Source organism: Macrotis lagotis, chromosome X, assembly GCF_037893015.1.
Source record: "Macrotis lagotis isolate mMagLag1 chromosome X, bilby.v1.9.chrom.fasta, whole genome shotgun sequence".
Lineage (NCBI taxonomy): Eukaryota > Metazoa > Chordata > Mammalia > Peramelemorphia > Peramelidae > Macrotis > Macrotis lagotis.
This window is the reverse complement of record NC_133666.1, coordinates 183,746,386-183,758,801: the sequence shown is the minus strand read 5'-3', so window position 1 is coordinate 183,758,801 and position 12,416 is coordinate 183,746,386. Positions and strand designations below refer to the sequence as shown.

Sequence of the window (12,416 nt, the reverse complement as noted above, 5' to 3'; positions counted from 1 at the left end):
ACTCAGAAGCTAGTGATATCTGAAGCTATTTTCAACTGAACATGCTTTAATTTGGCTTTCTTCTACATCATAGTCCCTAGGCTCTAGGCTAAGAACACACTTAGCTTATAGTGGTGGACATATCAGTTACACCCTTAACACAGGCCTGCTTGGGCCACCCAGACTCTATTTAGTGGTAACTACCCTCTGTGAACTTTTCATTTTCTGACTGTCCCTCTAGGCACTGGAGTCATTCAGCTTTATTCAGAGAAGGGAACATCTGGGCCAGACAGGACGGGAGTTGTCCAGTCCACACCCTTGTTCTTCAGCTAGTGAACAATCCTCCAGTTGCCCACGTGCTAGATTCTGGTCCCATAGATGCGTTACTCAGTGTAGAACAATGCCCCTGGCTCTGTGAATGTTGCTGCTGCTACTGCCTCTAAAAGCGTCTGAGACTTATTGTCTGCAAAGCACTTGGGAGGATTGCTTCATAGGATGTTGTGAAGCCAGGTGCCTCTCCCCAGGGGAAGCTGTGCAATTGCCGCAGAGTAGGGTGAACCAGAGATCCATGATCTGTGAGTCAGGACACTTGGGTGCTGGTCATGTCTCTGCCATTGAATATGAGACTTGGGACTAATTATTTCTCCCCTCTGGGTCTCAGTTTCCTCATCTGTTAAATAAAGGGTCCAGGTTAGGTAATTTCTAAAGTGTGTTCAAGGACTGATATTCTGACAAACTTTGAAAAACATGGTCCTTCCTTGCAACCTCTTCAACTGGCAATGCAATTCCATTTTATAATTATTTAACAGATCTTTATTGGGTTGAAAGCTCTTTGAAAGCAAGAACTCTGTTTTGTTTATATTGGTATCTTTTATGCCTAGTACAAATTTTGCAATAATAGTATCTAGTATTTATATTATATGATATATAATACTATATAAATGTTTTATAAATATGGTATTATATATCATATATAATATCTAGTATTTATAGGTGCATTATAAACAAGTATCTCAATTCATCCTCCCAACCATCCTGGGAAGTAGTTGCAATTATTCTTCCCTTTTTACAGATGGGGAAACCGAGGCATAGTTTTTTAAGTGAGTTGACCAGAGTTGCACAGCCTTTGAGAATCTGAGACTATATTTGAACTCACAGCTTCTTGACTCCAGGACCAGCAGCTCTATCCACTGTGTTATCTAGCTCCCTCTTCAGAGAAGTTGATTTATACTAGCCATGTCTGGAATGTTCTCCCTCCTTACTTCTTTCTCCTCAAAATTTCAAACACGTACTACCTTCTTCAGTAGGTAGCCAGTTGCCAGTAGGCAGAGGCAGCCAGATCTGGAGTCATGAAGACCTATATTCAAATTTAGCCTCAGATACTAGTTGTATGACCCTGGGCAAGTCACTTAACTTCCTCTGCCTCAGTCTCCTTGACAGTAAAATGGTGGTAATAATAGTACCTCTCTCCTGGGATTGTTGTGAGGGTCAAATGTGCTTCATACAGAGCCTGGAACATAATCATTGCTTTAAAATACTATTTTTTTTCTTCTTGTCCATTCCCTTCCCTCTGAGATTACTTTCCATTTACATTGCATGTATCATATAGATATAGATATAGATATAGATATAGATATAGATATAGATATAAATATAGATATAGATATAGATAGATAGTTGTATGTTGTCTGTCCCATTAGAATGTGACCTCCTTGTTTTGCCTTTCTTTATCTTCCTAGTACAATGCAAGTTTGTCACACAGTAAGTAGGTGCTTAATAAATGCTTTTTTCAATGATTGACAATGTTGATGGAGTTGAATATATATATGCATATATATGTGTATATATATATATATATATATAAAATATATAGATGTTCCTATTTTTAAAAAGTCCCAGCAGTGTACTGATAAATGTTTAATAATCATCTCTCCTAGCCAACCCCATATACATATACTACACACCTATGATATACTATTCTGTTTAATCTGCATTATTAACATTTTCTCCATTACTTTCTTAATGTAATCAAGACAGTTAACAATGTAATAAATCAAACCCTAATTTATAGGGTCCAAGTTTGAGCTGGACCCCACAAATTAGGACCCGAATTATTGTCAAAATGCTTAAACTTAGATTTCCTGACTCCAGGTAGAGCACATTCAACTGTGCTATATGACCTCCAATTGTTTCTCATAAAGTAATTGCATAGTGCCCCCAGCTGGCTTGTTGAATGACAGATACTGGCATCCAGGAATATTTTCTAATTTGACTTCCTCTTGTTATTGTTCATTTGTTTCAGTCACATCTGACTCTTTGTTACTGCATTTGGGGTTTTCTTGGCAAAGATACAAGAATAGTTTGCCATTTCCTTCCTTCAGATGAGAAAATGGAGGCAAAAAAGGTTAATTGACTTGCCCAGGGTCACATAGCCAGTAAGTGTCTAAGGCCAGATTTGAACTCAAGAAGATGTCTTCCTGGCTTTAGACCCATTACTTTGTCCACTGAATTATCCAGATGCCTGTGACTTCATCTCAGAATACAATTATGTTTGACTTATAAAATCTCTTTATATATTTGAAAGAATTCCAAGTTTATGGTTTTTGACATGGGATCAATCTGAAAAACCATCTTTGTCTGGCAAACCTTTTCTGAACCAAGCATGTAGATAACCTTAAACAATTCATAGTCTGGGAAGGAAGAGAAACAACACTTACCCATAAAGAATATTCAGGGGTGGCTAGGTGGTATAGTGGATAAAGCACGGGCCCTGGAGTCAGGAGTACCTGGGTTCAAATACATTTCAGACACTTACTAATTACCTAGCTGTGTGGCCTTGGGCAAGCCACTTAACCTCATTTGCCTTGCAAAAACCTAAAACAACAACAAAAAAAGAATATTTAGAAGCTTATTCAGTGTTAAGATAATTATTAGATTATTAGTTTTTTTTTAGGCTTTTTTTTTTCAAGGCAAATGGGGTTAAGTGGCTTGCCCAAGGCCACACAGCTAGGTAATTATTAAGTGTATGAGGTTGGATTTGAACTCAGGTACTCCTGACTCCAGGGTTGGTGCTCTATCTACTGCACCATCTAGCTGCCCCTGATTATTAGTTTTTTTAAAATTTTTTATGATTATTAGTTTTAGAAGAGGTTATTTATTGTTAGTCATGTTTGACTTCATTCGGGATTTTCTTGGCAAAGATACTAGGGAAGTTTATAATTTCCTTCTTCAGCTCATTTTATAGAGGAGAAAACTGAGGAAAACAGGGTTATGTGACTTGTCCAAGGTCACACAGCTAGTAAGTGTCTGAGGCCAGATTTGAATTCTCGAAGATATCTTTTTGATTCCTGACCCAGCACTCTATCTACAGGAATTTTAGAGGTAGAGAAGCATTTTCCAGGTGGAGGAGGGGTGATCAAATACAGAAAAATGGGAATGAGAAGGGTAATCATGTTGATTTCTATAACTTTTCTGGAGAATAAACTAACATTCTGTCTCATGAAAGAACAGGCACTGGCATTAGTGATTGGTGTAATTTTGGCAAATGAGCAACTGCTTCTTGTCCTCATTTGAGTTGGTGTTAGGAAGACCTCTGCACATCCTTTGTTTTTACAGAGGCATCTGTTGTTTCTGCTGAGAACTGGTGCCACAGACAGATTCATTCTTTTGGGTCACAGTCGTAGACCCCAGTGTAAATGAGAATAATGATGAGAGCTGATGTTTCCATAGTGTTTTATGGCTACAAAATTTTTCATTTATATTAGATCATCTAATTCTCACAGTTCTGTGAGGTAGCTCATGTGTGAATTATTACTTTTATTTTGTAGATGGAGAAACTGAGGTAAAGAAAATTTCAATGACTTAGCCAAGACAAATGTGTTATTTCAAGATCACTGCAAGTGTTAGAACCAAGAGTCATCTCCAGGTCTCTGGACCCCCAAACCAGTGCTTATTCTAATTGTGACTTGCATTCATATAACCCTTCAGAGGAAGTTCAGAGTGGTGGATCTGTGTTAAACTCCTAACTCTGACTCTTAACCAATTTTGACCCTATATTCATTTTTATTAACTGTATGACTGTGGATAGGTCACTTAATCTCTGACTCAGAATTCCCTGAGACTCTGTGACTCGGACAGCTCCCTAGGACTCATACATGGGTTATAATCTGCCCCAGGAAAGGGAATGTCCCGGTAGGACATTCACTCTGATGAAATCATAACTGTTTTAAGTGTAAAGTTTACAAAGTACTTTCAGTCACAATCACTATGATTTGTTTAGCTATCATTTATCTAGGTCTCTAAGGTTTGCAAATTACTTTAAATATGTTAACTCATTTTGATCCTCACAACAACCTTTTGAGGTAGATAATGTTATTCCTGTTTTAAAGATGAAGAAACTGGAGCACAGAGAAGTTGTGACTTGCCCAGGGTCACACAACTAGTAAGTGGAAGATACAGATTTGACTTCTGTCATCTGACTCCAATTGTACTTTCTTTCAGCTGTAATGCACTACCTCCAAAAAATATTTCTCAGAAAGTACTTGAAACATGGGCAGCTAGGTTTCAAAATGGATAGAGTAGCTCCTTAAGTCAGGAAGATCTGAGTTCAAATATGATCTCAAATACTAGATGTGTGACCTTGGGCAAATCAAGAAATTCTATTTGTCTCAAACCACTTCAGTATCTCTACTACAAAAACTTGTAATGTGGTCCTGGGGAGTCAGACAAGTCTGATATGACTCAATTGTCATTTATAACCTACCATCAATTGACCCACTGAATGACAGGTGGTGGTACCATGGGATATTTTTTAATTTTACCTCCTCTTGGACCAATATTTTAACTGTCCTAAGAAAAATTTCTGCATATTTGATTCCTGATATGGGATAAACCTGAAGCCCACCTTTGTTACAAACCCACCTTTGCATGGCAAAACCTTTTTGCATCATATGAATGTAAAGAAAATGTTAAATAAAACTGTTGGGTGAAGGAATTAAAATAAGTGAGATGTAAAAAGAATAAAGTGTTTTCAAATACCTCAAACCCTTTAGACCCTCCTAATTTATACATAAACAAGTATATGTTATTTATAAAGTGTTATATTTTAGACATTTAATAAATGTTTCTTGAAGTGAATTAAAGCAGATCCTTTAAGGACTTCTGATTAGACAACTCTTTTTTTTACCAGATCTAGTAACTTTGTTACATAAAAGTAACAAAACTATTGTTTTAGAATTTAGAAAGTTTCTAGGCTATAGACTTTTCAGGAATGCAAATTCTCTGCCTTGCCCTTCTCTCTCAACCAATCCTTTCATCCTATTCTCTCAGTTTATCTAGCAATTTTGGCATATTTATTTTTTGAAAAAATGTATTTGTTTTATTTAATATCTCCCAATTGCAAGAAAATATGTTTAAATATTTAAAAAGTTTTTGAATTCTCTCTTCTCTCCCATCCTTCTACTCTTCCTCAGCCCTTAAAAAGGCAAGCAATATGATATCAATTACACATATCATAGTTTTTTTTTCCAACTACATGGTAAGTTTCAGATAGAACATGGCAGTCAAACACTATTTCTGAAGGCTCTCATTATTCTCCAAGTGCCAAAAAATGCATAGGGCCCAGCCCTGGGTTAGTGAGAAAGAGAAATTCTCTCAGGGTCAGCCAAGTAGGGTTCAGACAGACATTTAAAGACATCCAGTCCATCTTTCCAGACATACACATTCACTTCATACATTCTATGTCCTAACTGTTCCCTGAACTCCCAATATCTTTCCTTTGTAAAGATGTAGAATCTTTTGCCTAGAATCCATTTTCTTCTCACTTTGTCTTCTTTGAAGGTTTAGTTCAGGTGTTATCTCCTACACAAAACCTTCTGTGATCTCCCCAATTGTCACGGCTTTCTCTTCCTCTGCTAATTATCTTGTATCAAGGATTCTTAGACTATTTTTGTGTAATGAATCCCTTCTCAGGATAATTTTTTATGTATAAAATAAAATTCATAACAAGGGGAAACAAGGCTACATGATGAGGTAATGAGGTGGGAAATTTTCACAGAATCAGTCAATCAAGGGATCAAGTTAGATAAAGTCTCTAGGAAGCTTTCAGTTGTGGCCAACTCTTTGTGACCCTTTGTAAGATTTTCTTGGCAAAGATACTGGAATGGCTTGCCATTTCTTTTTCCATCTCATTCTACAGATGAAGAAACTAAGGCAAGTAAGGTTAAGTGACTTGCCCAGGATCACACAACTGGTAAGTATCTGGGACCATATTTGGACCCAGACCAGCAATCACACTGCATCATCTAGATGCCAGGCTAGATGCTTAGGCACTGCTTCTCCTTTCTCTCAAAAAAAGACTAAGAATTGATGTGTACTTGCAGTCCACTAGGAAAAAGCTACATTTCCCTTTAGAGGCAGTCCCCACACTTGTACCAATTTCTGAGAGGCAGTTTATTTTGCTCAGTTATTACTTGGATGATTCTGTAAGTCAGCCTCTTTGGGTTTCAATTTTCTTTTCTGAAAAATGAGTTATCAAGCACATGGGACCCACAGCAGTGTGACCCTAAACAGATTAGTGTTTAATTGAAATATTTAACAAAATAAATAAAAATACAGTAAAAGTAATGTTACATTTCAAAACTCAGGAATCCTTATGTACAGATTTCCTGTTTCTCTTTGAATTTGCTCCCACTGTACTAGATGACCTCTAAGGTCCCTTCTAGAACTATGATCCTATGACTTCTGGCCATTTTATTCAGAATTTCCAACCTCAGAATTTTCTGATCTTTGAATATCATGGCTGATGCTGATATCACTGACAAAAATGATTCTAGCTGTTCGATTCTGTGATAGGTACTTGGAGGTGAGGGTGAGGAAGATGCCAAAGAAAGAGAACTAATAAATCTTCACTTAGCACCTACTATGAACTTATTCCTGTAGCCCCAGAGGCTTCTAGACATTTGCTACTTGTGTGACCTTGGACAAGTTACTGCGTCTGCTAGGTCTGTTTCCTCATCTGTAAAATGAGAGGGTTGGACTAAGGTTCCTTCTAGTCCTAGATCTATAATCATTTTCTTTCAGCACAGTCAACTATAAAGTATTGAGAACAGCTTCAGAAGAAAAAAGGGAGGGATGTCTTCCTTTCCCTGAGCTAATCTCTCCTCCACAGGGATTGTATATCATTCCTTTACAATATAATTCTCTCCCTTGACTTTATGCTCAGGCTAGGTTAACTCCACAAATTTTATTGAGCATCTACTATGTGCTAGAATCCTGGGATAAAAAGACAAAAATAAAACCATCCTTTCCCACAAGGAAATTTTATTCTAATGGATTTTTGAAGGCTCTGCTTCCCATGACTCTGGCTACTCTCAAACTAAAATATCATTCTTTTCCATCTTCAGCTATGGAGACCAAGTTCAGCACTTCAAGGTGCTTCGGGAGAACATGGGGAAGTATTTTCTTTGGGAGGAGAAGTTCAACTCACTCAATGAATTGGTGGACTTCTATCGGACAACCACTATTGCCAAGAAGAAGCAAATCTTCCTGAGAGATGAGGACCCAATACAAAAGGTATCAAGAAATCTCATCAGGAGTATGGCTTCCAGCTCTGGTTTATTATGGTTAGCCAAAGATGGGACTTCAGTCAAGGACACAGAGACAGAAATCTGAAATTAGTCAGATCCCCAGTTAGACACCAAAAGGTCCAGCATTGAACATAATTTCTAATATGTAGTAAATGTTGAATAAAAACTTGATGAGTGATTGAATGACTTGTCACAATGGCATAAGAGATTGAATAAGTATTAGGAGCTTCTCGGAAAACTAAGAGGTGGGGCATCCCCAGCCAGTTCCCTTCTCTCCTAGTTAGTGACTCTCCAGATGAGTCCAGACATCAGACGAGGGTGTGGAACCCAAGGGGAGGAGGAAGCTCCCTCAGACAATAATCCTAGAAGCCTCTGAAACCATGGGGAGGTATGGACTGGAAAAGGTGTGGGGGGAGAAGGGTAGGAGTAAATTTAGGATTAAAGGAGTAAATGACAGTTTCTAAGAATCACATACCTCTTGTCAAACTCTGAAGAACTAGTTATAGGAGATGTTATAGACAGAGTGTCTCTTTGATTCCCTTTCCTAAAATTGGGAGATTTTTCCAGGTACTCAGATATTGATTCTACCTAAAAGATTTACCCCAAGGAAGCATGGCACCATCTAAAAGAGGGATTTGTGAAACATGGCCACCTTCAGTTAGGGGGTGCCTGCCCCAGGGATTTTGTGGGTGGCAATGATGTTGAAGGCAGAGCAGGAAACTGAGATTGGGAGAGAGCCTCAAAATTGAGAATAAAGGTCCAGGAAAAGCAGAAAATTATCAAAAAAGGCAATAAGCAAAAAATAGTAGGTCAGGGGGTCAAAGTCACCACAGGTCATAACAAGGTGGGAACCAAGAACATATGGGTTCTGGGTGTCAAAATAAGTCATTAGATTCAAATACAAGTAAGTAGTCAGCATACTGCCAAAGATTATGTAACCATGACATAGACATGATTAAGAACCTTTGTTTTGGGAACTGTCTACCAACAAGAGAATACTGTTTGACTGGGTAGATCATTGTTACTAGACAGCAACCTAGCAGAGCTGTTCACTGCTGAAGCTTCTTCAGAAGATTAAGACTGGGGGCAGCTAGGTGGTGCAGTGAGTGGAAAGTATCAGCCCAGAAGTCAGAAGGACCCAAATTTGAATCCAGCCTCAGCCAACTGCAAATTGCTAGCTGTGTGACATTTGGCAAGTCACTTAACCCTGATTGTCTCACATCCAGGGCCATCTCCAGTTGTCCTGATTCATATCTGGCCACTGGACTTAGATGGCTCTGTAGGAAAAAGTGACTTGGCACCCCTCACTCACATCCAATTCATGTTTTTATCATGGCATCACCTCCCCTTAGGACATGGTCTTCTTCAAGAATGAATGACAAGATTTCTCTCTCATCACATTCAACTTAGATCAATGCATACAATAGGAATGACATGTCTTCTGTGGAGGGGTGGAGGAAGGGAAGCAAGATTGGGGGCAGAATTGTAAAACTCAAAATAAATAAAACTTTTCTAAAATTAAAAAATAAACAATATAAAAAATAGGCCACAACTGGGGAAAAAAAGAATGAATGACAAACAACAAGGCTAGCAAGGTGAGCCACAAATAATAGAGTCAAAAAGCAAGCAGTAAAAGGCTCACCCAGTAACTGGCCTGGCCTCATAATAATTTGATTATATGCTCAGCCCTCTAGGCAGAGGTTGTCCAACTCTTAGTCCACAGTCCAGTTCTGACTGGGCTGTAGCATCAGAAGTCCATGACCTAGGGAAGGACAGGACTAGGGAGGATGGGATGGCACAGGACAGATAAGAGAATCACTAGTCCCAGGGCGGCTTTTGTTTCCTGCCTGGGTGGAGTACTGGGATTGCCAAAGGAAAAGGGCAGCAGCCACCCCAAACTGTAGTTGATTTTCATAATAGTTGTTGTTCTTCACAATAACATAAATGTCTACTTCTGCACTCTTTCATTAGGAAAAATATAAACACTCTTTATGCATCTCCCTTAATTAGGGCCAATGACACCTGTAAAGGAGAAACTTTTATTAAGCTAGGTGAGATTTTTGGAGTGGTGGGGTGGAGAGAAGAGACACACAGACCAGATTGAAGAAAGGATTAGAGCAGGATTTCATAACTAGAACCACAGACAGATTTCAAGGAATCTATAAATTTGACTGGCAGAAAAATCACATTTATTTTCACTATCCTCTAACTGAAATTTTGCATTTCCTTCAATTATAAATTTAAAACCCTATATTATTCTGGAGAATCCACTGATTTTATCATATGTCAAAGGAGCCCATGTAATAAAAAGGTTAAGAACCCTGGTTTCAATAGCATCTGGAGTCAGAAAGATCTGAGTTCATATCTAGCCTTAGATTTAACAAGCCATGTCACTCAACCTCTGCTTCAGTTCCTCCATCTGTAAAATGGAGATAATAATAATATTTACCTATCAGGATTGTTGTGAGGATCAAGTGAGATCATGGTGAAGCATATAGTAAGTCCTTGATAAATGCTCATACTGTATATCATAAGAAAGATTTGGGAATACATATGCTAAAAGATGATAGGAAGGGAGGAGCCTGGGATGCAACCTTCAGATGTCATCAGTTCTGGAGTCACCTACTGAGAGGTTCCATCTGGGAAGAATTAATAGGCCAGCCTCCAACCATCAAGAATCGTTGTATTGATCTCCTATTACCCACCCCTCCCCATCTCTTTCCACCAATCCAAATGTACTTGTCTTGTATGGGAGAAGTCCCATTTCATGGTCCCTTATTTCCTTTCCCAAAATGGAAGTACACTGACAGAGGCCTTCTAAGATATGACTTTAATTGGAGTCTTTTAATTAAAAGAGGATGGGTATTTCTTGACAGGACAGGGAAGGGAGAGGTTGTTAAAACTATTTAATCGATCACAGACTCTACCTATATACCTATTACCAAACTTGATGAATCTACTCTTCCTGCTCCATTTTTTTAGACTGAATCCTAGATTCATTGTTTTCTTAAAAAAAACCTTTGTCTTCCCCCTTTTCCCCATTAATGCTTGTCTGGTCCCAATGATTATAGTGGAAAGAGAATTAAATTGGCTATTAACTGTCTGTGTAACCTCTCTGGACCTTGGTTGTTTCATCTATAATGTGAAAATTTAGAAGATAAGGTCCTTTCCAGATCCCATATTCTACTTATAGCATTGAATTTTCTTTGAAATTTTTCTTTAATCCAACCATCTTTTGGACACAGACCCAATTCTGCCTCAAAAGTCTCACCTCCAAGAATAAGCTGCTTCAAATAGATGCGAACTGGACTGGCCCATGGGATAAAGGGCTCATGAGGGAACAGTGGTCTATTCTTAAGGATATGACAGTCTTAAAAATAGTGGTTACTTAATAAATATTAATAAATGAATCATATAATAAATGAATGGGAGACTAATAGTACTCCTCCTGCCTTTTAATTTTAGAAAGGTTTTAGTTATTTTGAGTTTTACAATTTCCCCCCAATCTTGCTTCCCTTTCCCCACCCCTCCACAGAAGACATGTCATTCCTATAGTGTATGCATTGATCTAAGTTGAATGTGATGAGAGAGAAATCTTGTCATTCATTCTTGAAGAAGACCATGTCCTAAGGGGAGGTGATGCCATGACAAATACATGAATTGGATGTGAGTGAGGGGTGCCAAGTCCTACAGAGCCATCTAAGTCCAGTGGCCAGATATGAATCAGGACAACTGGAGATGGCCCTGGATGTGAGACAATCAGGGTTAAGTGACTTGCCAAATATCACACAGCTAGTAATTTTACAGTGAAAGAAATCCTACTCTCAGCTTGAACTACTTTTAGTTGGTTAAGATTTCATTAGGCTACTGCCAAGTCAGTCAGATTGAGCTTTATTGAGCCCCTAATCCAACCCCAACCTTCTTTGCTCTGTGCCTCCCTTTTCCCCAGAATCTCAGAAAGGCAGAGGAGGCAAAAAGAGGTGATGGGGAGAGCAACTAAACCCCTAACTTCTAAATAGACTTCTGGTGGGGAGAACAGGGAGGTAGTACTCTATCCAAGGGAATAGGGAGCTCTTTATAAAGGAGAGAGTCCATTCTACCTTTATTCTTTAGAATCTGACCTGAACTTGTCTACCCCTTTGGGAAAATGTTGATGACCATTTCAGCCTCTTTGTGGGGAGGGAGAGTGGGGAGTGTCCTTGATTCTCTCCAAAGGGAACAGGTTAATTATACCTTTCCTGGGTGGGGTCATTCCCTTGGGTTGATCCAATCACTGCAATTAACCAAATCCCATAGTCTGGAAGAGTAGGCTTCCTTCTGATTGGTCAGATAGGCTATTATCCATCTTTGCTACCAGGGTATGCCTGAGTCTTCCAGTGACTCCTTGGTGGCTCCTAAGAAATGTCAGGGTTTGGAACAAGGTCACTGTCAAGGATGGGGGGCTAGAGAACAGGGACTCTTGACTTTCTCAGGATACTAGATTTTGGATGAGTGACTGGGGATGGTTTTGAGGGAATAGGAAGAGACAAAAAGCAAAGCACCTTGCTTTAGGTGAATGGTGAGATATAGGTGAGGTATAAAAAAAATCCCTATTTTCCATCTTGCTCTCCAGCGAGGCCTGAGATGACCCAGAGCTCTGCCCATAGTTGGAATGGTGTTGGTCCACCTGGACCAGGTGGGATTCTGAATCCCCAAGTATTGAAAACTCAATTTTGAGAACCACAAGAAGATCAGTCTTGACTTTGACTCCAAGGACCAGACAAGTGTGAAGGGGTTGCTTTAAGTCTCCCCAAGTCCCAGCCCAGGGGGACTCTGATCCCAGTGGGGGTGGCAGTTGGGGGGTGTTGCCTG

The 12,416-nt window shown here is 39.1% G+C and overlaps 1 protein-coding gene across 1 annotated transcript in view; it reads left to right on the top strand.

Annotated features, from left to right (window-relative positions):
* Window positions 1–12,416, top strand: part of GRAP (GRB2 related adaptor protein) — a 68,811-nt gene that overhangs the window by 48,449 nt on the left and 7,946 nt on the right. The window contains exon 4 of the mRNA XM_074208558.1: window positions 7,383–7,551. Coding sequence (XP_074064659.1) covers window positions 7,383–7,551 — 169 coding nt within the window. The remainder of the gene's footprint in view (window positions 1–7,382; window positions 7,552–12,416) is intronic.